Below are 27,930 nucleotides of genomic sequence, written 5' to 3'. Positions count from 1 at the left end.
ATTGAAATGAGTTTCAGAAAAACAACCCCCCAAAGAAAGAGCAGACAATAGAATAAACTCAGACAAACCATTTAAATGGAAGTAAATCAACCAGCTAAGTAATAGATTTTACTCAGAACTTCAGCATATAGCATTAGGACTCATCACTAAAAATAAATAAATAAAATGTGCAGATTTTAATTTCTTAGTTTTGAGCACAGTTCCAGAACTAACTGAAAATATAACCACTTATTCCTCATTTTGGGCTAACTGCATTCCAAATTTTACTATGACGATTGAGTAACTAAGGTATTTTCATTTCATTTTTCCAATGGTTAATGTCCTCTCCGATGAAAGCATTCACAAACACTGTGCTTATTTTAAACTCTTCTGAGCAAAGCAAATTTTAGACTCTTCCAAAACACAGCTGGCTGGATAGACTGGAGAAGACATACAACGTAGACTCCAAATGTTTGCACTGACTATCTTCTCAAGAGGAACTACACATGTAATACAAGGATACATGATTTTTTGTTATGTACTCACTCTTAAACTGAGCAGAGTGCTGAGGATGAGGAGGTAAAAATGAGGATGTAAAAATCTTTTAATATTTTTGCTCCTGCTGAATAAACTACCAAACTTGGATTTTCTTTTTTAAAAAAACACCGTTTATACACAGAACTAAGTATTAAATTAGAAATCATGTTTTTTGCAGCTAATTCAAATGAAAGTAAAAGTTGTATTTGCACTTAACAAAAGGACTCTTCAGTCAATACTAATGTTTGGAGAAGTCCTGGCTTTGGTGTACTAAGCCCATAAACACAGGAGCCAGCTGAGAATAAAAAATAACGTTCATCTCCTCTCTTCCTCTTGGCCAGTGTGCTATGGTGACACACTGAGATGCAAAAGCAGCTGCTATCCTGTGCTCCTGATAAGCACTGACAAACAAGGAGCAAGGCCAATGGTACTGCAGTCAGATTCAGCAGACGGCAAGTGTTTTCTAACCTTTTGCTCTCCATGTAGAAAGCTGTCCAGAGTGTAGCCCTGAAATGGGCAGGCTTTATACCAACCACAACAGACAGCTGGTGCTCATACATCTCCTCCTGCCCCCCAAAAAAATGCTGCTTCCTCATGTCACATTACAGGCATCTATGGCACAATGGTGGCATGATTTATTTTGTTTCCATTAACCAGATAGAGATAAATCTAAATGCTAAAAGACTCCTTCAACCATCAGATGGAGAGGTGTAACAGGAATGGCTGGAGGCAGAAGCCAGAAGACTAAAATGGGAAACAGTGCATATCTTGGAAATAAGCACCTTTTACTAACAGGGGCTAATCATGATTACAAATGGGGGTTTCTTCATCAAGCATGAAGTTTCATTGTCATCTTCAACAACTCTTTCAACAAAGTTCAGATGGCCTCCGTGACATTCTATGGACCATGTTCCGCAGTAGACTTTGCCTAAATGATACAATATCTCCATACTGAATTGCTACTAGGTATTTTCTTACAGTTCCACAGTGTTTCATATCCTTCATTTCACCACAACTATCTTCCCAGGAGCCTAATCTCTTAAACACACACAGAAAAAAAAAAAAAAGCTCTCTGCTGCAAAGTTTATAACTCACATTGATTAAACAGCAAGCAAGCTTTCAGTAACCTTCTGCTTGCTGGAGAATTGTTGTGTTTGGGGTTTCTTAAAGCAAAGCTTTTTATACACATAACTCATCACTCAGTAAAAACTAAGGGTTATGGTAATCAGTTCTTAAAAGGAAGAAAAAAACAGCAGTCTTGGGGTGGAGAAGTGAAAAACAAACAAAACCCCCAAGGTCATAACAATGAAACATAAAAGTTAAATGCAAATATGCATACCCGTCAACTGTAAAATCTGATCATCAATTAGTGTCACAGCTTCATCATGCATCACTTGTCCTCCAATGACAAATTCCAATCGGCCCTCCTGAAGCAACTGATGGACCTATGACATTGAAATTAAAACACAGAACACAAACATCATTTCAGTCTTACCCAAAAAGTCTGCAAATTCATTTCAGATCACAGAACATTACTGACATAGAACACTTGTCAAGGAGGCATCCAGGACAAAAGTAGGATAAAAGGCCGTCTGTACTGAGTGCTATCAGAAGGAGAAGGATAAAAAAAGCATACTAATGTGCTGCATAGTGCATTGATTTATCCAGTTTACACTCAAACCAGGTACCAGGCACAAAGGATGCACTGTCAGGTAGACTTTGACCTTCTGATGTATCTGAGTAGGGCTATTACCATGCCTTTATAATATCTAAACACCAGGCTTGTCCCTATACATGGCACCAGAAGCAGTCTAAGATCCTGCCCCAATATAAGTAGAGAAAGGGGATTAAACCAGAAGATACTAGTGCCTTTCCCAGACTCTTGCTCTGGCTGCATCTGTCTTGGCCTTTGGAATGGCACTCTGTGGTTGGCTGAGTGAGAAATACGCAACCCCATGCAAGCAGCAATGGCCAGGCTCCCAGGGTTTCATTTAGTCTACTATTTCCACAACAGTTTGGAGACTGAGATCTATGGGATCCAGAAGGGAGACAGTGTACCATCACACTGTGGCCTCAAACACGTACCTTCTGTTCTATGCCTCTGCCTTGCCTTTAGAACACGGCTAGGTTGCTCAACTTGTGAGAGATGGAATGCTTTGTTAAGAAATAGTTATTTGACATGTAGCAGGGGTGCCTGCCTGACAAACCAACTGGTAACTTTCATTCCTAGTCTCTTTTTCCTAGTTTAAAAACCATCAATATATTACAATCTCTTCAACTGTTCAAGGTTTTTCTGGTTTTATTTTGTGTTGATGTAAGTTTTTTTGAGGGGATGAGGTGAAAAAAAAAACCCAAACAACAAAAACATATATTTAATTTCAGCCACTAGAAGTAAGTATGCTGATTAGTGTCTCTAGAACTGTTAGGGAGTCTTCCATTTTCATCATAGTTACTTCACTATCCAGAACTTCAAAGATCCAGAAGACCTTCTTTGTTGGAAGTTTCAAGTAAATACATATTTTAATCTCCATCCTTCAAAAAAAAAAATTAATTGTCTGTCACGTATGATGCCACTTCCAGAGTTATTACATTTATTTCCCCAGGAACCTTCAGTGAATGCCTCTATGTCTGCTCAGATAATACGCCAGATTGTCAATTTTGATTACAATCATTTCTCTTGTTCACAATGTTGTGAAAATGCTTCAGGGCTCAGCATTCATAAATTAGTTCCAGCCGACTGTGGTGACTGATTAGCATGCTGGGAGACCAGATAACTGATATCTGGTGTCAGCACAGACCTGGTCCTGACCTACATGAAAAGCATCTGCAGCTATTATTCCCCATTTGGATGGATCTCCAAAAAAGATACCTCTTCAGGCCATGGAAACTTTTTTTTAATATAAAATTTTGGGGATATACTGAGAGGCTGAAAACAGGAGAAAAATAATTTGAACAGTTTAAATAATATCTAATCCTATCAAAAAAACCCAACAAAACAAAACCAACCAACCAATCATAGTGTTTCTAATGGAAAACATTTTTGCTGAGCAGAACTGGGCAAACTGAGGAAACAGACAATACCACAAGAATCAGGCTGCTAGAGTGGTAGAGCATGCTCATATCCTTAGGATAATCACTACACCAACTCACCCTTGCAAACAAGATGAGCAGCCACTTCTTTCTCTTTTCCCCTAGGTAAAACATTCAGACGTAAAGCCAGGATAAGGCAATGGGAATGTTTCACACAAGAAAATACTGTGGAAATAATATGGACTGAAAACTAAGAGGTTTATATCTGGCTGAATGTTGTTGCAATACATTTCACTTCCATTTATTATCTTACTAGAATTGTAAAATCAGCTTCAGTACCTAGACTGTAACTTTTCCTATTTTCTAATGTTGCTGTTCTAATTTAAAGCAGACATTCCAAAAGAAACGAGAATTAAATCTTGTATTCCAAGTAAAACACCAATTTAAGAAAAAAAGAGTAAAATTAAAACTAGAGAGTCTGTACTAGAGAAAATCATTAATGCTAGAGTTCAAATGGGAAAAGCAGGACAGTAACCAGTGACCTAATTTCAAGGCCCAATACTCATAACTTGATGTTAAAAACATGCCACTTATCAGAAAGCATCACAGCTCTTAAATATTGTTAGAGATTAAACATTTGACACAAAGGTTTAAGAGAAATTTGGTTTAAGTCCTCTTAATTTTCAGAGAAGCAACTAGAAAGTAACCAGAGAAGTCACTAAAAATGCATAAAAGCAATAATTATCAGTAATTAGGCTAGGAAATTAAAGGCTGAATCATATGAATTTGTTTTGCACTAGTCAAATATGACTTATTCTTCTATATTCCACGTAACAGCTAGAATAAATAATAAAAACAAGGGCCTTTATTTATTTCTTTATATATTTATATTATGTTAATTCTCCCTCTCTAGACTTACAGTACAGCTTTGTAACTACACAGACGTGAAAATTGTCCTGCAACAGATGAGTATGGACAAAGAGCATGCACACAAAACCAGTGAACTGCCTATACAAAACCAAACCTTTCATACAAAGGTCAACTGCACACAGGTTTTAAGCTGTTATTTAAATACTAAACCTTAGAGAAAATTTAGAAGTTAGTGAAGGACTACTTTTCGGTTTGTTTTTTTTTTTTTTACATAATGCTTTAAACTTCTACAGCTTTACAAACTGAAATGTAAAGCGTTGCAAGTTGTTGGGTAGACTATGGAATTCTGAGTGAATATCTGTGGGAAGCTGCACCTCTATATCCTCTGATTTTAAGGTCCAAAACTTAAACATCTTGCACTGCAATACAACACACAATCACCTGCGAGGCTATCAGCCTGGTCTTTGATTTCATAGAATGGTAGGGTTGGAAGGGACTTTTACAGATCATCTAGTCCAACCCCCCTGCAGAAGCAGGTTCACCTAGATCAGGTCACATAGGAACATGTCCAGGCGGGTCTTGAAGACCTCCAAAGAAGGAGCCTCCACAACCCCTCTGGGCAGCCTGTTCCACTGCTCCCTCACCGTAATGGTGAAATAGTTTTTTCTTATGTTTAAGTGGAACTTTTTGTGTTCCAGCTTCATCCCATTACCCCTTGTCCTGTTACTATCTACTATGGAAAAAAGTAATGTCCCAACCTCCTGACACCCAGCCTTTAGATATTTATAAATGTTAATAAGATCATCCCTCAATCTCCTCTTGTCCAGACTAAAAGATTTCAGTAAAAAGATGTCAGTAAAAATTTCAGTAAAGATTTCAGTAAAAGATGTCCAGATTTCAGTATGTTTGTTTCATGCCAGAGGAAAGAAGAAATGGCAAATAAAACTTCACAATGTCATTATGAGGAAAAAAAGAATCTCTAATTAAAGCCCTAAAGACTGAAAGGGATCAGAGCTTATAAATAAACAAGCTCAATAAATAGTTACTGCTGTTGAATCTACAGTCATCTCTTTATTGCATTGTCTTTTTTTCTTTTTTTTTTTTTTTTTTAAACATGTGGCAGGGTTTTGAGTTGTACTTAACTGGAAAGAAAAAAAATGCTTTTTTGTGAGCAGTGTTAGGCTGTTAAGATGTTTAAGAGAAATTGGTGCAGCCCCTTTCAGAGTCACCCACATCTAAAGCTATCACACCTCCAAATAAGAAAGTCAACGATGAAATAAGAACTGCAAATTGTAAAGAGTCTTCAGTACAAAGGTTACTACCTCCTACTGCTGTAATCTATAGCTGGGGTTTTAACCTCTTGCAACTGCCTTCAGAGTTGAAGTCCTTTCCTAAGAAGCATCAGATTGAGACAGTTTACACAAGACCTGGGTAAAAAAACAAATGGTGAAGTACTTTGCCCCTCCCTGCCCCCTGAAAAGTATGTGGATTCTTTGTTAGCAGGAAGTATGGCTTCAGTAGAACTTACTTGCTGCTTGTGTGTATCTGTAGCTACTGCATCCCACCAGAGTCGAAAGAATTCCTGCTCCACAGCAATAAATTTGCGCTGCTTTCCTTTCATTAACTCTTCTACAACAGTTGTGTAGACATTTGCTGCATAAGCATGCATACTTTCCTGCAAAAAAAAAAAAAGTATAAAATCAACTGTTTTGCCTACATTAAATGTGTCACTTTGAAAACTCACTGGATTTGAGGAGACCTCAACAATCTCATATTTGTTGGACACTTCCTTTGTGCACTCAGAAAGACCAAGCTCTCTCCAATTACATACAGCCTGTGGATTACATACAGCCTGCTATAAAATACAATCTCTGACTGGGGACGTGACTAGATCATGGAGTATTTTCCCTCAAGATCTGCAGACACCAACACAAATTTTCTTTCTGATGTACTGGGAACAGCTCACCCTGTCCCTCATCACTTACCTTAAATCAACAATAACATAAATGATAAGAGTTTGCACCATCCTAGTTTAAAAAAACACACACATACTTTATTATTCCATTTCTGCTCTTCTTCTGACGGCCTGAATTACCTGAATTGTTTCTTCAGGGCAAGTATGACTATGTGCTGCAGGTGTGCATCGTTGAAATGGTACAGTGATGCAAATAACTAAGTTAAACTACTAAGACCCTAGAAGTTTCAATTATTTAAAATTACTCCACTCTGCTTGGTGTTTTAGGATAAAGTAAAACCAAACTGGTAAAGGAGTCTTAGAATTAGTATTACTGTTAACACAGAATCACCAAGAACCTGTGCCTCTACCTATCTCATTCCTAAAGCAACTTGTACTGCAAAATGAGGCCTATCACATGGTTACATTCTATCCAATGGTATAAAATGAACAACATCACCTTAATTTTAAAGTTGTGCACATGAGGATAATTTGCATACACTTGCTAGAACGACTTCTGCTGGCCAGATCTGGTCTGCCACTCATCACTTAATTTCAGTGAGATATACAGTGTAGCAAAGGCAACAGCAGAGATCCTAGAATTTCCTGCAATGTCTGTGTTTTCTTGGAACACAGTTACCTGCATGTTACAGCACAGCAACTTTAACACTAACTGTAACACACCTCTACTTAAACTACTGGGACTTGCTTAAGAACACACACCACGTCTTTAAGTGACTGACATATAGATCTCTCACATGCCTCAAAACTAATGGGCATGATACACAACAGATAAATCCATAGTTTTCATTTAGAAAAGTTTCCTATGTGAAATTGCATTCTGAAATAAAAAGGAGACAACATGATCCAAATCAGAAATGAACTTTTCCTGACCTTTTTCTTTCTACAACTGAAAATCAGATTTAAAAAATGCTAAAGTGTCATTAGAAAAAGCAAAACATTTAAGCATAGGAGGAATGGTTTAAAACACTAAAATAATTACATGTCAAATGATTTCTCCATCAGTTCTTTTTCTTTTTAAAATCAAGATTATGATTAGATGCTTAATACAATGTGAAATTTTAACTAAAGGACTAACTTCTAAGTTAGTGACACACTCAAATGCTTGCTAAGGAATTTTCATTTTTCACTTGCAATTGGCTACAAATAATACACCTTAAAATCCAAGTATATGTACAATGATTACAACATCTGAGTACATTAAATCAGCTGTTGTGATGTAAATAAAATGCTTAATTTTGGTATTATAAATGAAGACGTGAAACACTAAAAATAGTCTGTTCTCAGTCATGAGTGAAACCTAGTAATTAAGCAAACCAAGAGCATAAAATAGGTTGGGATTACATCAGTATTCCACAGAGAGGAATCTGGCTTCAGTACCTTCTGGCTTCACTTTACTACAGTAGCATTTTGAAATGACATAGAGGTGGTTTTTGACTATAAGAACTGCTGATGCTTGTGGCTGCAGCCACAAGAAGAAGAGTTCAGCATTTTGACTAATGACTATAAATGGTATTAACCCTCCACCTGATTTACTTGGCTGGGCATCTCTTGTATTTAGCAAAAGCTACTTTGCTACTATACTTCCGTGGCACTAGGCTTCAACCCCCCCTGTCCATCAAGGACCTGGGATCCTGCTCTGCTCTCAAAGAAAAGACAGAAAGTTTTCCTGGGGTTTTTGGCTTAGTAACAACAGAAACAAAACAACCATGAAAATGTGGCACATAATCAAAGCACACCATCAAAACGATTGAAGATTTTCCATCAGGAGCACCCTGAAGAACACAGGCCCCCGAAAACCTAAAGTTCATGAGCACTGCTCCTAAGATAACCCTGCCTCCTGCAAACGAGCGTCGGGGTTCCGCAATGCCCGGCGACGGAGCCAGAAGAGGCTTCGGGCAGGAGATGCTCCTTACATGGATTTTCTCTGCAGGTGCATAGGCGCTAGGACAAGAACGGGCAGACCCCTGCTGCCAGCGTTACTCGGCTCTGGGAGGGGGGTTGCGGGCTCGAAGGCGCGCAGGGGGCTGGAGGCGGGGCCGGGCAGCTGCGAGGCTCAGCCCCACCGGCCGACAAGACCACCCCACCATCCCCAGCCTCTCTCCGCCGCAAGCCCCACCTGAACCGTGTAAATCCAGCCAACGTCCATGTGGCTGTGGGCGACCACGAATGCCCGCAGCTCCCCGCAGCTGCCGCCTGTCAGGAGGAGGCTGAGGAACAGGAGCGAAAGGAGCCGCAGCCCCATGGCGGCTCGGCTTCCAGCCTCACGGCCACACTTCCGCCTCCCCGGCCTGGCCCCGCCTCTCCCGGCCTGGCCCCGCCTCTCCCGGCCCGGCCCCGCCTCGCCCGGCCCGGCCCCGCCTCTCCCGGCCCGCCCCCGCCGCCCGCCCCCTCAGGCTGACTCCCTCAGGCTCCCTGGGCGGGAGGAGCCGCTTTGTTAAAAACGCAAAACCAAAATCCGCTATGGCGGTTTTCCGACCCAGGAGAGGGTTTCGAAGCGCGAACGTCGGGTGTTAGCGCCGGGCTGCCCTGCAGGTATTAGAGACCCTTACAGCGAAGAGCCAGTTAAAACCACAGCACCGGGTAGTTCCCCCTTGATAACTCCGCCTCTCATCTATTTATAGAACTACATTTCTCAGAGAGATGTTGAGGGCCGCATCTTGGACAATCCCTACAGGTTGTTTTGAAGAATTTCTTTTGAATCGAATACCAGTTGTTTGTTTGTTTTTAATTTCAGGGCATAATAATTCATTACAGATTGTCTGCACCTTTGAGGTTGTAGCAAGATTCAATTCTATTTTGTGTGGTTGGCCTTCAGAGCCAATTTAAAATTATTTTATCCCTTGTTTTATTGCTGCTAGCAAGAGGTAGACCCTACGCTGAGAACTGAAATGTTAGACTCCTGTGTCTTCATAAAGTCCTAGTGAGAAGGAAAAAAACCCCAGCATGTAATTAGGAAACGTTATAAGGTAATGTAGCCTAGTCTCCTCAGTTTTATCTGCAGTTGAACCAGTTTCTACTCGATATATCACTGAGTAAAAACAAAACAGATTAATTTTTTTAAAACTTTGACTCTTTAAAACACACAGTAGTATAACTTGAGTACCTCACTCAACTTCTAGCTTGAGTAAATTACATCCTTTTAATGGCCTTACAATCCTGAAATGACAAAAAAAATCATACCAGACTCTTAGCTCATTTCCAACAGGGCAAAAGTAAAGGACAACAGATCTGCTCTCACCTTCAAGTTTGACTGTTGATTTAGCATAACTAGTTTCCAAGCCCAGTTAACCCAGTCATCTCTAGGAAGGAAGCAATCACAGATAGCTTGAGTGTCCATCTACAGACTTACACCGATAAAAGATTAATTCATACAGCATTAGCTGGCTCTTGGGTGCAAATTAATCCATCTCAATATTCAAAATACCCATAGAAACAGAGAAGGCTCTCTGTGCGTGATTTGCATCTACCCCTTCTACTTAGAAAGAAAAAAAAGGGCCGCATTACCTACAAAACTTGGTGAATTTTTTAACATATGAAGTCTGTACTTGTTTCAAGTCTAGTCTTACACTGACTGTGTAAGTCAGTAATATTCAGTTGAACATCATAAAATTGCTACATTTTATAAAAATTTAATATGAATGGATTCTCAGAACAGGGGCCTTGTTTGCTAATCAATATGGTAGACAACAGTTATCTCTAAAAACAAGAGTCTAAAGCTGGAACACTAAGATAAATTTTATTTATGATAATGCCTTGTCCCGAAGAGCAATTGAGGTCTGTAGGTAATTTGTAGGGGGAGTTGGTATCACTGTAAGAAGCTGGATGAAGCTGTACTTTAATACAGCTCTGTGATACTCTTTTTTTTTTCTTTTTTTTTTTTTTTCCCCTCAAATAATCAGCTTAAACCTTTTCAGTTCCAAGAAAGCTAGTGCACATCCAGCAAACATATGGCTTGGGGATAAATATGCACACGCTGTCTAAATGAACTGCTGTTCTTTTACCTAAGATGGCATTATGGTCTTCATGATTTAGGTGAAGTTACCAGGAAAGTGTTGGCATTTTGCTTTGGTTCTAAAAGTAGCTGAGAACGTTTGTAGAAAGTTACTCCCATTTTAAACCTACTTCTTTCAGAGAGTGCAATTGCATTATTTTGCAAAGGCCACAGTGTAACACTGTCTTGGCTGCAGTGGAGGAAAATAGAAATATTTGAACAGAATATTTTTACAAAGAAAAATTGAATCAAATTGACCAGAGTTTACACACCTAAAGGCAGCAGAAAGGTCTTTGCTTGCTGCAAAAAGGGAAGAATACAGGTGTATCAAGTAGAATTTATGCAGAAAATAATGCTTCACCATCATTTATATAGCATTTCACAAATAATAAAATGCAAGATGGAGGAGCTACTGTAATTGTGCCATGACAGCTGCTTAAACTGGTATTTTATCCTCTTGTTTGCTCTTAATCTCTTGCTATGGCTTGATTATAGTCTTCCAGTGCTATCTCTTAAGCTTTTCTCATTTGCCCATACAAAGTATATTTGCTCTCTTTGACATGAGCTGTGCTATATGTGGGCCTCTGACACTGTCACCTCAAGAAGGCAGAAGACGTAGGCAGGATGCTGCCAGCTGTAAGCCAAGCCGTCACAATCATGTTAAATTAAATACTAAGAAAGTCACCTGGTGAACAGAACAATTAACATACTTCTGCATTTCCCTCCTGTCATGTTTTTGGGGTGGATGTCTGTAGGAATACAGGCATTTGTTAACATAAGTTCTAAACACTGTTTTGGTGTTTTAAAATTTGCCATTCTCCTAAATATTTTCCAGTGGAGGCAAAGGTCACTACACAGAGCACTTAAGCTTACTTGATAAGAGGTTTGCTTTCTTAACCTCTCTTGGGTGCTGTAATGACAGTTGGTAGTTCCACAGGGAGCCACAGACCAGATGAAAACCACTCTCACGCCTTATTGTGATTTCAGGGTATATAAAATCTGTCAATGTACATGTTTGTTTGCAGTGTTGATCTGTAAGATAGCCTTAGATAGTCTAGGGCTGATAAGAGAACTGAGGTGAATATCGTGACGAAAACACAGCTGCCTGTGTTTGGTGTGGAGAGCCGGGAGAGGCCTTGCAGGTGCTAGTGTGGCTGACACTGGTGAGGCCCAGGAGCGGCGTGCACTCCAGGGACTCGCAGTGTCCAGGCTCCCGGTGCAGCCACAGATGTGCACCCGTGGACACTACGCTGGCCGCACCGCAGGCACCTATGCTAAGGCACTATGGCGGGACGCGGCACAGGCGGGGACACCTGACGGGGGATTAACGACTGAAGTTGAATCAACAGCGGAAAGGACCCTCAACTCCGGGCGGCGGAGGGGGGTCGAGCTGTGGCGTCGTATCCCGCCACGGCCGGGGCCCGCCTGAAGCAGAGCGGCCGCCCAGTCCCGCCCCGCCCGCGGGGAGCGGCCCCACCGGCAGCCCTCCGAGGCAGCGCCGCAGCCGCTCGCACCTGTTGGGGCCGCGGCAGGACCAGCGGTGCCGGGCGCTGAGAACCCTGGCGAGCCTGCGCCGCCTCCGCCGGGAGCTCCGGGCGGAGCCTCCCCTCCTTCGCGTCCGCCCTCCTCCGGCTCCTTCAGCGCCCCGAGGCAGCGCTGGCTGCCTGCGCTGCCCGCTCCGCTGGGAGAAGGAGGAGGCGCCCCGAGCTACCGGCGCTGGAAGCGAAGCGAATAGCAGTTCAGAGCACTGGTCGCCTTTCGGAGGGCAACACCCATGTCCCACAAGCAGGGTATCTGGAAACGCTCTCCCTTCCCTCTTCTGCCCTCTGGATCTCACCTTCTCACTTCTCCGGCTCTGCCTCTCTCATCCGCCGCCCTCTTTCCCTTCTCCCTTCTCCCTTCTTCAGCGCTCTCCCCCGCCCCGGCCTCGGGTGCCTGTACTGATTGTGTGTCTCCTCTCTGCCCAGCTGGCGGGCCCCCAGGCGAGGGCACGGTTGACTGGTGCCTGTACCAGCTTAATGGAGCAGCCGAGTTTGAGGTCTCTGAAGGTGAGTAGAGGGGTGCTGAGGTGGGGCGCGCCCCTGGACCACTGCTCCGGTTGGCAGCGTGTGGAGAAACGTGGCTCACGGCTGGGAGAGCGGCTGTGGCAGAGCATGGCAGGGTGGTGGGGCCAGTGGGGTGGCAAAGATGGCATGTGGGCCCAGGAGAGGAGGGCAGTCAGGGGGTCACTGCGATGGTTTGCATGTGCTGGGCCTCTTGTAACTGTCTTGAGTGCTTTTGTTGTGGGGTTTTTTTTAAAAGTTGGGGTTTGCAGCTAGTGGCCTAAGTGGCATGGTCCTCTCTCGATGTTGGTGGCTATTCATGTGAGGGAGGCAGTGTAGTACCTGCTGGAAAGTTTTCTGGCCTTCTCCTCCCCAACTTTGAAGAGAGAGTTAAACTGGAAAGTTGGGGTTTTTAGGTGCCAGGGCAAGAAAATCTCTCTTTTGTCTCTGAACCACAAATGCTTTAGAACATGCAGAGTATTTAAACTTAGGTGCCAATTTATATTTTCTAGTATGCCAGATGCATAGTGTGCAGTGTCTGTGAGCGTATTTAGGGTCTGTTTTCAGTGAGTTAAGGGAATATGAGACCTCATCTCAGTGCTCTGTTGATGTGCATTTCTGAGTGGAGTGCATTTACTGTTTGTAAGGGCTTAAAATGAATTGCAAGTTCAGCTAGACTGAAAAACTTTCCAATACTGAAGAAAGTGATGCATTGTAATAGATTAGCTTCAAGTTGGCCATTAGGAAAAGCTTTTCAATAGTGAAACACTAGAGTATATGAAGCAGGTGGACAATGAAATCTCACTCAAGATATTTACGGTTTGTTTCACGAGTATAGGTTGAAGTGATAGAAATACAGATCTTGCCTTGGGGCAGATAGATACTATCTGTTTGGGGTCTCTTTTATTTGTGATTCTGTGGGATGTGAAGTTTTGTGTTATGTGTTGTGTTTTGCCATTTGAGGAAGTGATTTAAACCCCAGTGTACTAATAATAAGCTACAGCTTGATCAAAGCTTTGCATGAAGTTTGTTTTTTTCTCTCCAATTATTCCCAGGTGGTTTGTATTTCCAGTCATAATTAATAGTGTGTATAATTACACACACTTGTGTACTAAAGCATTTCTCAAAATATGTTGTGATTTTGCACCTTCGTGGGTTTTTTGTGTACATGAAGCTGCACACCAAACCAGATGTGATGACGATAGGTGGGGGTGGAAATTACATCCGCGTGAGGGAGTGTAATGAGTGAGTGACAGCATTTCCTAGGCGTCATAGAATGTTGAAAACGAGCTTTAGGTTGGCGTTTACTTTCATTTAAAGGTTTGAATGCGTGGAATGTGCTTTTTAACCTTATTTGTCTGGATAAACATCAGTGTTTTGGCACTGTCTTGAGACTGTAGTGTTTTTCTCTCAACAGGTGTTTTATTCCTTTGATCTATTGGGTCATCTTTTGTCACATGACATTTAAAAAAATTAGTTTGCTAACCCTTAGTTCTTACTGAACAATGACACTGGCAATTTATGAATACAATTTTACTCTGTGACTTGAAATGTTATGTGTTCTCCTTACTCAGCATGGGAATACGTGAAATTCAGAGAACGGAAAACAGGCTGAAGCAGTGTAATTTGGTCATGCAAGCTACAGAATTGAAGTAATCTGCGAGCAGTAAACCTTGTTTACGTTAATAAGATTATATATGCATTTTCTAGAATACGTGTTGCCTATTAAATGCCACTGGTATCTGGAAACACACAGAGCAATATAATCAGCACACTTTGCAGAAGTGGAAAACAATGTTTAAAAGAAAGGACGACTGTGGCTGGTGGCTTGACCTCTTTTGCTTGCTGGTGTTTTAGGTCCAAATCTTCTTCTTTGCTGAAGTTTGCCTCTATAAGAATTTAACACCGAGCCAAACAGAATCCTTCACTTAAAATGGATTTTTCCTATGACTTCCAATGCAGATTTGGGGTTTTTTTCCTGTACTTATCACAGTTATTTTTACTTTTCAGGAAGGCTGCAACTGTTGTTGGTTGCAGCTGCATTGGTAGGACCACCTAACCAATGGGGACCTCTTGCTGCTTTTGCTATTGAATGCTCTCAATAGTCTTCCAGTGCTCTGTCAGTTAGACTTCAGAATTATGTTCTGCAACAGTCCTGTCTTATACTATGAAATAAAATTATTCTTTTTCCCAAAATAGATGTGTTAGATGAAAAACATTGATTTACATAACAGAAAAGCAAAATTGCATATTTCCAATGCAAGGAAAAATAGAGCGTAGTAAGTAAACCATCACAATCAAAGTCAAGATAATCATGTTTGATTTAGTCTTGCTGCCTTGAAACAAAGTCCTGTTTCAAATATTGCTACTTCTATAATTAAAGACTAAGTGCAAAATATATTTTATTCATGGTAAAGATCTCAAAGCACTTTGTTCACATTAAGTGCAGCCTCAGAAAAAGCTGTATGAAGAGCACTGTTACAGTATCCATTTACAGGCTAGCAAAATGAAATCTAAAAATTAAGGATATGATTTTTACCATAGTTGGCTAACTGCTTAAAAGCTGATATTACTTGGGACTTTTGAAAATTCAAATCTTATACTTTTTGCCCAAACTATCTAGTGGGCTGCTAACAGGACTACTTACTCCAGACCCTTTGCTTTAAGTTCCAGGTCACATTAACTTGTTGCAAACTTTATGCATGTTTCAAATATGTTGTGAATTCTAAATTGGCATTACGTTACTGTAGGTAGCATTACATTCAGTAATGATTACATGGTTAATGAAAAGATTGAGGGAGAAATCATATTTTTAGTTTTTGCACTTACAATTAACTCATCAGAGACTTGAAATTGGTTCACAGGGTAAATTTTCTTTTCATCCAGTTTGTAACTTTATGCTCTTGTGTGGCTGAAAACCCAGTTAACATTGGTGCCTTGTGAATTGTGGTGTGAACTTTCCTGTTACTTACCTTATAATGCTCTGATATTCTCTTTTATTGCTGAGTAATTTGAGAGATTTATTAAGAAAATGAGATGATAAGATACTGTTTTGAATATAAATATGAACTTAATTTCGGTCAGATTTACCTCCGATAGCTTTTAGTTAACTGCTGTTTTCAATCAAAGACAAGAAGTCTGGATTTGGTTCCGTACTCTATTCTTCATTATTACATGAATGCCATGGAAAGTGATGTGATTGCACAAACTTACAACTGAAGTAATGTCCTTGTGAGTCATGCCTCCATTAGTAAGGTCTAATTAAATAGGAAGTCTCCAACTCTAGATGCTTTTGCATCTCAATCCTTCCTTGGCTGAACTAAACAATTGATTTTAGCTTGGTCTCTTATAAAAGGCCATGCTTGCAAGCTCTTTTGTTAACACTTCACAATTTGCCAGCATTTCTTTTGAAGTACGATTACCATGAAAGGATGTCCTGTTTCGATGAGGCCTTATTTGGGTGGGTAGACTTTGCAGTTCTGGGCTCCTAGTTGTAGAATTTGAGGACTTTGTAGTTGTAGAATTTCTAAATTCCTAGAGGTCCCTACAACCTCTATCATTGTGGGATTGTATGAGTTTGGATATTTAGTGTAGTGAACCTCTTCTGCACCCTGCAATTCTGGGCTTCTTCAAAGGAAACCAGGGTGCTTGGAAGAGACTGGTATACCCCTTGTTTCACCCCAGTGTACATTTAAGCTTGCATAGAGCACTGCTAAGTGTGTCACGGGGCTTGCGTGTACTCTAATATATCCTCTAGTGCCATGTATGTGGCTGATACTATTATTCCAGTCCTACTTTATACATCCCTGTTGAAATATTCAGCAACTCCCCATAATTCATTCATTTTTATTTTACAGCTACTTATATTAGTGGTTGGTTGGTTAGCTATCACTGATGTCTGGCAGCTACTGCAGTACACGGAAAGGGCTCCTGCCTGAAAAGTGCTACTGTCATACTTTGCTCTCGTTATGACATTACATGACTGTGTCAGATCCAGTAAATGACTCTTTCCAAGAAAATGTAGATATTTGATTATACTTCTATTTGTTGCTGTACAATCTGATGTTAAGTTTCAATATGAAAAGTTCATCTTGATGTACAAAGAGGAAGGATTAAGGTATATTGCAATTATATTTATTCATATGATAGCTTTACTTTTAGTGATACTTATCTACAATAGTAGTCCATTTTGTGGCATTTTTATCTATTGTTTGTGCAGTCTTTGTTAATACATGGCATGGGTTTTGCAAGTCTTTCATTCAATTGTTTCTGTAGATAACTATAAAAAAAGCTTCTTTACAATGAAATGCTGAAAAGGAGAAGGTGAGTGGCTTATGTACATTTCTCATTTGTTATTTCCTGATTTTGTGTTTTGATTGAGTTGGCTTGATTTTTATGGAATTAATTAATTTAATGAAGTACATTAAGATGATCTAATTGCAATGATTTATAAAATCCTTGCCTTTGTAGTGTTTCTATTGGAACTTAATATGGGTGCTAGAGTGTGTTTTCTCCTGAGAGTCATTATGTGTTATTTGACCATAAACCAAATATTTTGTTAATTATTTTCCGTTATAAATATCTGACTGAAGACAACTGCTTTTCAGTAACCTGAAAAGCAGTGTTGCTGTTTAGATGAAGCTTGAAAAACAGGCTAAGCTTTTTTCTTTAAAAAAAAACCCCAAAACAACAGATTTTCAGATTTTCTTGCCCTTCTCAAGGACTTCCCTCATTCCCTTTAATGTGCTATACTGATTTAGCTAATTCTACTATTACAGAGCCAGAGAAGTAGTAGCCTTAATCATCTCCGTTTTCAGGTTGTGATCTTCAACTTATTCCCTTTTTCCTCTCTAATCTTTCATTAATCTTTTTTCTTTCCTCACTGCCTCTTTTTAATATCTTTGCTTACATGCTCAGTTGGATTTTCTAGTTTATTTTGGTTTTAGTTTCCCATTGTCCTCTGTAACTCTTTCTCTCTGCAAAGGGGACTGTGGGGAGTCTCAGTCCATTGACTACTGCAGATTCTGGCAAAGAGGTCTCCCCTCTGTGTCATTGGAAGTCTGCCACTTGCAGCAGGTGCCTGCACAACAAATCTTAGCTATTTTCCCTCTGTCTCTCACTATTTCCAGGTCTATAAGGCTTGCCATTTTATGTGATCCTTTCAGTTCCATCCAAATAACTCTTGGCAGTTTTGGTTTTATCCATGCATCAATGATCAGAATTTCCTTGGATGTTTCAGTTGGCTGCATCCAGTAAGATGCATTTGGTATACATATCATGAAAGATGAAGTCATGTTGTTGTGTATGTGATTATGCAGATTTTAACAAGTCAAAAATCGCACTTTCAATTATCTAGTCCAGAATTTAACAGGAACATTGTGCTTCCTCTTTCTCATTTAAAATGCAATAATTTGTCTCGTGATTTTGTTCAAAATAACAACACTGATGAAGTAAACAGTGATTTCATTTGAGCCATAAATTTACCATTTAAACTAAGGTTTGTATTTAAGTCAAACATGATCATTCAGCTTGAAGAGTGATGGCCAATTTAAAGAGTACAGAATTGTCTGTGGTTCCAGCTGAGATGCAGAAAAATCACCAAGTCTTCATAAAGCCTCCACTTCCACTATAGGTCAAGACAGAAAGCCAGGGCTCCTTTATGGAGCTCAATTTTTATAGGGGTAGAGAGTACCTGTTTTCTAATCTTCCCAATTCCAGTTTATAAATGTCTACAGAAATTGCCTAAGTTGTCATGGAGAATATCTGAATAGCTGATATGTATAGATTTTTTTTTCCCTGTATTAACCTGTTGAATCTGAAAGAAATTCTAAGATGGTAAGATTTTTCTGTTTCAGGAATTACAACCCAGACACTTAAGTTCTGCAAATTCGAATTCAGAAGTCATATTGCAGGCCATATAGGTGGGAAAGTGACCTGGCCTTAATGTTCTTATTTTTCTTTTTTTTTTTTTTAAGTAAAATGCAGAGACATTCAATGCAGAAGTCAGTGTCTTTTCTTTTGTGTGTTTGTACTGTCTGATGGAAAAAATTCCAAAATGATATCAAACTACTCAGAGATTACAACTGCTTTTCTCTCCTAGTATGCTACTTGACTATAAACCCTTTAATCCAAAATATCTGTCAGTAGCTCACATCTTTATAAATCTCTATGTGATCATCTAATGGTATATGACAAAGTCTCAAAGCACTGAAAGGTGTTATTTACTAGCCAAATTCTGCAGCTTGTCGCTTGACTTGTCATTGTTTGGTGATCCAGAAGAGGGAGCTATCTCACAAATTTATAGCAGTTTTGAACTTAACAAAAGTCTCGTTTAAAACATCTCGTGGATGGTTTGGGTTTTTTTTGTTTGTTTTTTTTCGGTTTTTGCAAGACAGCCTGCAGAGATTTCATGTGATGCCTTTTTGATCACGATTTTGAACATCCTTAGAGTTAATTCTTTAATTTCCTTTTGTTTTCAGTATCAGTTCAGGTTTCTCTTGAAACATTGCTTCTGTATAAAGCCTTAAAACCTTTTGTCTGATGTAACGGTTGCAGTTCCCTTTATTTAATCTGCTGAATCTTTTTCCAATATAGATTTTTCTGACTAGCATGGCTTGGATGTTTATAGATGTTTTCCGTAGCATGCAGGAATACGTTCATGGTGGCTGGCCTTCCTCAATTCAACTCCTTCTGAGGTAGAGGTGGCTTCTGGGCCATTGTACTGTTTTTTTTTTTTCCTGTGTATATCTTCTGTTCTGGATATATCTGTATATATTGTGTTCTAGATTCATATATATATTTATGTTTTCAAAATAATAAGTAAAATAGCGAAACTAATATGCACACTATGATGTGCTTTCACTCTCATAACTGCAGTGCTACTTACAGTGAGATAACATATCATTTATGGCCTATAAAAGTAAAGGACCATGAAGTAATGGGAGAAGGCATCATTATATGTACTTATTAAAAATTATACTGATGGTCAGGAAGGAGATAAGACTTTTTTTGGTGCATTTTAAAATACATGATTTAGCTAGGTTCTGGTATTTGTTGGTTGGTGGAATACTAGGTTGCTACCTGCTATGATGATCAATCTTGTCAAAGCTCTCTTATCTCCAGGTTGTTGGTTTTCTTGTGTTAAGAACTGATGCAGTGATGTGACTGTTTCCCAAGGTAACCAGAGTACTTAGAAACAGGTGAGTTTGTTTTTTTTTCAACTGGATAACATGTTCCCTGATTTTCTCATTAAAAGCTGAGGAGGTTACTATTGGTATTGTGAAGATTGTCTTTGTTTTTCATCAACAAGAGTGAATACAGAACTATGCTACTTATTTCTTTGTGGGTCAAAACTCTTACATGTTTCATGTGAATTTTGAGGTGTCACTGAAAGGTGAGAATGAAACAATTTGTCATTGACATGGAATACAGCATGTGATAGCACCCTGCTGTTGATGTACTTTAGATTTCTAATTAGTGACCATATTCATGGAAAGGATCATTGGGTTCCACTCATTCCTATACATGGTATAGTCCAGTGGCATTCAGGTTACATATGCAAACTCCTTTGTTAGTGCATTTAGACATTACAGTAAGAAGTGCACAGCATTTCAAAACTTAAATGTAGCAACATGAGATCTCTGGCTTATTTTGTTATTTTGTAAAATACTTTTCAAAATTCCTTATGTATCTTAGACATGCACACAAATGTATGCACACACTTTTTCTTTGCATTCGTGCAAGATTTGTAGAAAAGCTGAACGAGCAGTGTACGTATATTTGACACTTTATGAGTTTCAGAATAACTATATAAATAAATATTACTTGGTTTATATGTGCAGTGTTTTGCGTGTGTGATACATGGCTATTATAGTTCAAATAGGTAATACTTGAAAATAGTATTTATATGTTCCTAATTGATGACCCGTTTGTATGTTTTTAAGTTATCCAAATATAATTCCTTTTAAGAACACATATATTGCCCAGGTTTTTTGTCTTTGTTTATTTACAAGCACATTTTATTCAGGCTCGTGTCATAATGAATCGAGTTGACAGTTGGGCTGATGGCAGGAGTATGTAAAGTGTTACTCTCATAAATCTTTCTCCACCTATTGTATTATGAAAATTTTACAAAATATTCAGAAGTATGGTGCAAGAGACAGTTCCATTATTTTAGTTGGAACCATTTTGGTATTGCAGTTAAAGATGAGATATTTAATTTGGAAGCAATTATGTCTAGACATTAACAGGGCTATTGATTTGATGTTCTGCTCATAGACAGGGCATGTGTCATTCGAAAGAGAGCTGTAAAACTGTTTAGCACAATTTCATTGTGCCTTTCCATTTCAAACAACTACCATAATTAATTACCATATTTAGTAGAATCACCTCAGAATCCTGAAAATAACCCACAATTTCTTTCTGAGATACAAATGATATTAATATTCCTTCTCTTTATACCTAGAATCAACTCCTGTGTTATGCCTAGTCTCAAATATACAAAGTAGAAGTGTTTTTCTTGTAATACTTAATGGTTTCTTGTTAGATGTGTCTTACTGAGTAATCTTAATTATCCTAGAAATTTTTAATGCAGATTTTTTTTATTAATACTTGGGTTTGTCTATCAGATTATCTATTTTTGAAGGTTCTCTGATAAGCTTTTGTGTTAGCATTATAAACTTTTTGTTATTTATTATTTTATAATATTTGAAATGGAATGTTTATTCTGGAAATAGCCCATGCTGTAGATTTTGTTTTTTGCACAAAATCCTATCTTGGAGTCTTTCATATTGATATGCAAAGTAGATATAATCAATTTAAAATAGAATGAGCTCACATTTTAAGAATTCTTATTTTTCATGCACTACAACTTGAAAATGTGGATTTTTTTCTTTGAGATTTTCCATATGAACAGATTTTTTTTTGTTTCTTAGGCTTGGCAAGCTGTTACTTTCAGTGCATGCTGTCTCTATTCCAGGAAATCGCAACCATATTTCACTTCAAATGCTTTTACTGGGTTTCTTGCAGATTTTGCTCCTTAAGAACACTTGTCCTAGTGGAATGTCCACCTATTGTAAGTAAAAGCTAAGGAGAACTTATAGGTCTGCCAAGTGCTTTGAGAGTGGAGCTGTGCATTGATGTTCCCTGCGAAAGGTGTCACTGTGCCTAAGGAACTTTATGACTTTATGTTGCATTTTGATTTCCCCTTCTCATATTCCTCCATAGTAATTAAAAATCGTATATAAAATGTAATATGTTCCTTGACTTTTGTGGAAAGTGCAATTGTGCAATGCAATTTATTTCAATTAAAAAATACTGGAATATTAACTTGTGCGTTTTCCCATTTCTAATCTGATGATTTTAGGGACATAATTATTCAGTGACAATTCAAAAAATATAAAGAGATGTGTTAACGAACTTGATTCCCTTTTCCCTGATGGTGTCAAAACATGTACTGTTTATGAAACAGTAAAAAGAATATTTTGAGTCAAGCAAACTGACCTCAAAATTTGAGCTTCTCGATTCTGCCCTGAGACACATCACCTCTGCTAAAGAACATCTCTTGTAGCAGTAAGAGACTATCTTTCTGCTATGCTGAGATGAGTCTCTTTAGCAACTTGTGACCTACATTGCATGTCAGATGTCAGTCCTCAATACTGTTATGGCAGAAATAATTTCCTTTTACTGTGTGTTCATTAAATAGCCAGAGCAATGCCTGTTGGGGCTGGGCCATACTGTCTCTTCCAAAAGCACACTCACTTAGAAGGAAGCTGCAAAGCATCAGACAAATGCATCAATATACTCTCTCATCAAATGCCTGAAAGACAGCATTACTCAAATCCTATGGTTTAAAAGTTTAACAAATAAAGAAAGATTACAAAATTCAAACTTTTAATGACATCATCCCGTAGTATTTCTACAGGTACTCTACTGCATTTGACTAATAGGTTTTACGTGGCTCTATTTTACTTCTTGTGTATGCAGTGTGAGAATGATTAGAGCTCTGTACTTCTCCAGATAATGAAACTGGGTATTGTTTCTTTGCTAGGAATAATTAGATATATAACCATCAATGCAAGTTCCTTTTTCCTTTGTGTGGAAAAAAATAGCCAGTACTTACCTATGTTAATGTAACATTTGAGTTCAGTTGATAGCACAAGTCAAGAAATGCAAAGATATAGTTCCCACAGCAACCATAATTCAACTTCATTGCTGTGAGAGCACAAAAGCCCACACCAAATACCATGCAGAATACTGCATGTGTGCAAGTGTGTGAGATACAGTTGCTAGGAGAGCCTTAAATTTTAATTTCCAGAGGTATTTAGATTCATGTTTTATATCTATTATTATTATTTGTATTTTATTGTTCAGTAATTAAAAACTGAGGAAAAGATACCCATTGTATGAATGTATCTTTTTGCTTTCTTGTAATGTGCAAGCAATAGATCGTGTTACTAAATCTGCCTTTTTGTCAGGTTTTTCTTAATTTTGAAATGGGTAATATTGAATGTGAAATATAATCTGGCCTGCTTCCTTATCTGATTCTGTGTTCCCTCTTTGTTTAGCCCTGTTCCTGAACTGCAGCTAATAAGTGCTATTTGTTTGCCTACGAAGGATAAATAAACCAGATACTTATCCCCATGTAGTTGTACATCTGGTTATTCAACCACACCCATAGCTTAAGGTTCCATTATAAAATATCCCGAAGGGTATACAATATATTTATTTTTAATATCTATTAGGATACTTTTGGTTTCTTTGTTTGCCAGCTAAGTCTTGATTTGGTCATGTTAGACATGTTTTTGTATTATCACAGTTAGTGAAGAGGTGGAAGTGACCTTATTTTGAAATAAAAATATGTAAATATTTCAACTACGGTACTTATTTGGCAGAGAAAATGTTTCATCTATAATATTTACAGGATTTCAGGAAGTTGGTTGGCTGAAATATCTATATGATATGTTTCTTAACCTTTCAGATCTGGCCAGTGGGGAGAGAGAGAGAGAGTGTGATGTTTGAGGATGGATATATTAAGTCCCATTCCCATGGGTGATTATTATATTTGTAGGCTGGATTGAGCATTCATGATAATTTTTTAAAAAAACAATCCTTTTGACTGAGGCATATGCTAATAAATACCTCATAATTTAATAGATAAAAACCCCCCACAACATAGCTGTATCTCGCTTAAAAAGAAAAGAAAGTGACATGGGATAAGGAAGGTTAATGATAAGTTTCTCTTCAGTAAACCACAAACAAATTTCATTTGGACTTTATCTGGTTTCTATTGGACTGATTTTTCTCAGCCTTCTGTTGCATCTTACCCTGAAATATGAGCTCTTTTATGGACAGTCTGGGCAGACCTGAAAGACTGATTGGATGTGAAAATGTTCTCCTTGGGAAATCTTTGGATCCTGCCCTTCCCAGATAGTTAGGCAATCTGCTGTAGGAAACCTGTTTTGACAGTGTCTGTTATCTCTGCTAGGCAGAGTCCTATAGGGACTGTCACAGTCTACCTCAAAGCCAGGGTTGGGGGAATTCACTCTGCAGCTCACCGCCTTCCCAAAGCTTTTATTGTTCTGTTTCACTTTGCTCAAAAGCTGGTTATGAACTGCACACGTATTATTGTACGTGTGTTTAAAATGAAGTTGTTAGTTTATATGAGTGTGTTTCCTTGTGTAAGAATTTATGAAGTTTGAACTCTATCTGGAAATGAAACAAAAAATATTCCCAATGGCTCAACAATTTCTTTCTTAATAGATACATGCAGAAAGATTAGTTGAATTCTGGCTACCATGTGATCAAGAGTTAGTGTAGTCTTTCCACAAGGGACTTTGTTGTTTCACAAATGAGTAAGAGCACTGAGAATTGTGAATGCTGAGAATTCTTCAGGGGGCAGACAGACTGCTGGAATTTGACTGGAATCCTGAGTAAAAGTTTGATGTCCAAGGCTTTATGTACTGCTGAAACAAGACTCCCTTCAGTAATGTGAATATCTGAGATACAGTTTTTACCTAAGAATTGTGTTGTGATCATAAGCTTTCATTGACGTCCTGATGGCATTTCTTGCTTTGGTGTGTCTAGCCAATATTTTGGGGCTTTCCTAAAGTGTGAATAGTTACAAGTGAGTCTTTATTTTCTCATATTTATCCTCTTAGACCTAATAGTAGTGTTGTTAGCATTTGAACTGAAACGTGTAAGGGCAACATCAGTGGAAACTTAAGAATTGCATTGAGATGATTAGAGGTAACTGGAAAACAGCAAACCATACCACTGGAAATTGAGCTTTTGCTAGTAAATAATAATAGACACGGTCTGGAAAACACTAAGTTTACATTCATATTTCATTATAAGTTGATTAACAACAGTGTTACTGGATGATTTGGTGCAGCGATGCACTGTTGTTCTGTACAGTTCATCATTCTGCTTTTAGGCTCAGGGAAGTGAGATGCACAGTCATAGCTTCCAGGGATTGCTGGTGATCTTGGTGACTTCATTGTTTTTTCATGGCAATGAGGATCCTGTGGGAGAGAATGACTGAGCAGGAAAACTGCTTTCTGTGCAGTGGCAAAAGTTCTTGGTATGGTGAACAGCGTCATAGTTTCAACAGTTATGGCCATCAGAGGAGAAAGTAGGTGTAACTCTACTAATGTGTGTATTTTCTCTCAAGCATGTATCTCTGTGATACAGTGATCTCCACGTGCATATGGCCTAGAGATGTGGATTTCCTAGTGGAACACAGGACTTTGATGAAAGTGGATGGCCAAGTCACCTCACTGTTCTCAGTGGAGAACAAAATCTTCCTCAGTGGGATTAAAACCATCTGCTTGCGTCATGGGCTGTTAGGTATGAGATGTGACTTGACTTTAATTTGGTAGTTGTCATTAGTAGATTGAGAGTTGGCATGTAGAATACAATGTCCCATCTGTTAGGGATTTTTGTAATTTCTTTTTGTTTGAAAACATGCATTTTTGACAACTACAATTAGCTGGAAAGAATTAATTAAAAGTTTTTGCAATTTTTCAATTTAATTTTTCAGAACTTGAAGTATTTAATGTCTGTCTGTGACCATTTCTCATGTCATCCAATCAAAATTACCACAAAGATGTTTGAATTATATTTATTAACTCTAATAGAAGTTTTGTAGCAGAGCTGGTAGTGTTCTGTTACTGAAGCTTGCGGTACATTTCCTTTTGCAGGATTGTATTTCCAGTTTCCAACTTTGACCAGCTCCTAACCACTGAGGCTAAAAATAATATTTTCTTTCTTAGTTTACCTTAGGCTGATTTTTTTTTTTTTTTTTTTTTAATGGAAGGTTCTAGTTAGAGGTATCTACTTGGCTTTGAGCATAAGCTTCACATGAATATGCCTGGTATCCTCTTGCCCATTAAAAAAAGAAAGAATTCCATCAGCCTTTCCTTCAAAAAGCTTTAGTACTTGCATGACTTAAAGCAGGAGCTTCAGTTTCACAAGGTGAATGTAGTACATTTGGCTATATTCAGGAATGTCTTTCACTGTGCCTATGAATACCCATTCTGCTTTGATGAATTTATAAACCTCTTAAAAATGACAGTTCAAATAAGCTCATTTAAGTGTTACTAGAGGTGAGTAGGTAGATTTTTATTCTTCCCCCCCACCTTTTCCTGGAAGCTCTGGATACAGTGAATGTTTCCCAGTGCAGAACTGAATTGACCTTTCTGTATTTGTAATTTTGGTCTGATTTGAATCAGAGGTGTTTTTTGGTGTTGAAGTCTTATATCTTTCCTATTTCTTTTTTGAATGGCATTGGAACTTTGTCTGCTGGAGGGAGGAAGAGTAAAGTAAGAACTTCTGTCTGTCTTGACACAAAGCAGGAACTATCTGTCAGGAGTACCTTGGAAAAAAAACAAACTGGGGGAGATGGAATGGACTGACACTGCAGAGCTCGGGCGGAAAGGAAATCCGAAATCTGAGTGTACAAAGGAGACCTGGAGTGCCTGGTAGGCATGGTTATGTGCTGGAGCTCTCTGAACAGAGGCTGGGAATGGGCTGAAAGCAAAGGAAGGAGTATTACTAGAAGCCAGGGAGAGAAACAAAGGTCACTGGCCTGCAAAGTCTAGAGTGTAGCAGGACTTACTTGTATACTGCTTCTCTTCCAACGTTAGAAGTCTTTATGGCATTGTTACTAGCATGAGAAGTGAAGCAGTGCTCAAGTAAGTATTCAAGTAAATAAGTAGTTTGGCAAGGTGTTTGTGGACAAGCTCTTCATTGAAAGAGTCACCCCATCTTCAAAAAAGGCAAGAAGGAGGACCCAGGAAACTCCAGGCATGGAGGTGAGCCTGACTGGCCTGTAAAAATGAGGGAAAAACTCATCCTGGATACCATCTCAAAACACACAAAGGAAGAAATGATTATTGGGGGACTCAACATGAATTCACTAAGGGGAAATCCTGCTTGACCAACCTGATAGCCGTCTGTAAGAATTTAACTGACTGGCTAGATGAGAGGAGAGCAGTGGATGTTATTTACCTTGACTTAAGCAAGGCTTTTGACACCATCTCCCATAACATCCTCATCAGAAAGCTCAAGCAGTGTAGCTTGGATGAGTGGACAGTGAGGTGGATCGAGAACTGGCTGAATGACATAGCCCAAGGGGGTGGTGATCAATGGCACAGAATTGAGTTGGAGGCCTGTGGCCAATGGAGTTCCACAGGGATGGGTTGTGGGGCCAGTCTTGTTCAACATCTTCATCAACGACCTGGATGAAGGGACACCAGATGACACCAAACTGGGAGGACTGGCTGATTCCCCAGAAGGCTGTGCTGCCATTCAGCGGGATCTTGACTGGCTTGAGAGTTGGGCAGAGAGGAACCAATGACAAGTACAGAGTTCTGCATCTGGGGAGGAACAACTCCTTGTACCAGTACAAGCTGGGGATTGACCTGCTGGAAAGCAGCTGTGCAGAGAGAGACCTGGGAGTCCTGGAAGTCCTGGGAGTCCAATAACCTAAATATGAGCCAGCAATGTGTCCTTGTGGCCAAGAAGGCCAATGGCATCCTGGGATGCATCAAGATGAGTGTGGCCAGCAGGTTGAGGGAGTTTCTGCTCCCTCTCTACTCTGCCCTGGTGAGGCTTCATCTGGAGTCCTGTGTCCAGTTCTGGGCTCCCCAGCTCAAGAGGGACAAGGAACTAGTTCTAGAGTCCAGTGCAGGGCCACCAAGATGATCAGGGGACTGGAGCATCTTCCTTATGAGGAAAGGCCTTAAAAATTGGGACTGTTCACCCTGGAGAAGACTGAGTGGGGACCTCATTAATACTTACATGTATTTAAAAGATGTATGTCAAGGCAACGCTTTTTTTTTTTTTTTTTTTTTCCCTGTGGTGTCCAGTGATAGGACCAGGAGTAATGGTCAAAATCTAGAACACAAACGGTTCCACTTAGGAAAAACTTCTTTAGTGTAAGGGTGAAGGAGCCCTGGCACATGCTGCCCAGGGAGGGTGTGAAGTCTTGTTCTGTGGAGGTT

At 39.2% G+C, this 27,930-nt stretch overlaps 2 protein-coding genes across 7 annotated transcripts in view; one reads left to right on the top strand and one right to left on the bottom strand.

The window, feature by feature from the left end:
- The window catches only part of MAN2B2 (mannosidase alpha class 2B member 2), a 53,807-nt gene extending 45,135 nt beyond the window's left edge, over window positions 1-8,672 (bottom strand). For all 6 annotated transcript variants that reach the window (XR_009818403.1, XR_009818402.1, XR_009818404.1 and 3 more), the window contains exons 1-3: window positions 8,511-8,672; window positions 5,945-6,091; window positions 1,856-1,961 (exon numbers count right to left, since the gene is read on the bottom strand). Coding sequence is in view for 1 of the 6 variants with exons in the window: in XM_061992219.1 (XP_061848203.1) it covers window positions 1,856-1,961; window positions 5,945-6,091; window positions 8,511-8,636 (379 nt within the window). In the remaining 5 variants the exon portion in view is untranslated. The remainder of the gene's footprint in view (window positions 1-1,855; window positions 1,962-5,944; window positions 6,092-8,510) is intronic.
- A 3,423-nt stretch (window positions 8,673-12,095) lies between these two features.
- The window catches only part of PPP2R2C (protein phosphatase 2 regulatory subunit Bgamma), a 205,085-nt gene continuing 189,250 nt past the window's right edge, over window positions 12,096-27,930 (top strand). Inside the window, exons 1-2 of the mRNA XM_061992350.1 lie at window positions 12,096-12,175; window positions 12,353-12,433. Coding sequence (XP_061848334.1) covers window positions 12,160-12,175; window positions 12,353-12,433 — 97 coding nt within the window. The 5' untranslated portion in view covers window positions 12,096-12,159. The remainder of the gene's footprint in view (window positions 12,176-12,352; window positions 12,434-27,930) is intronic.

This window comes from Colius striatus, chromosome 3 (genome assembly GCF_028858725.1).
Source record: "Colius striatus isolate bColStr4 chromosome 3, bColStr4.1.hap1, whole genome shotgun sequence".
Classification (NCBI taxonomy): Eukaryota; Metazoa; Chordata; class Aves; order Coliiformes; family Coliidae; genus Colius; species Colius striatus.
Note: the sequence above shows the minus strand (reverse complement) of the source record. Positions and strands in the feature narration are given on the sequence as shown.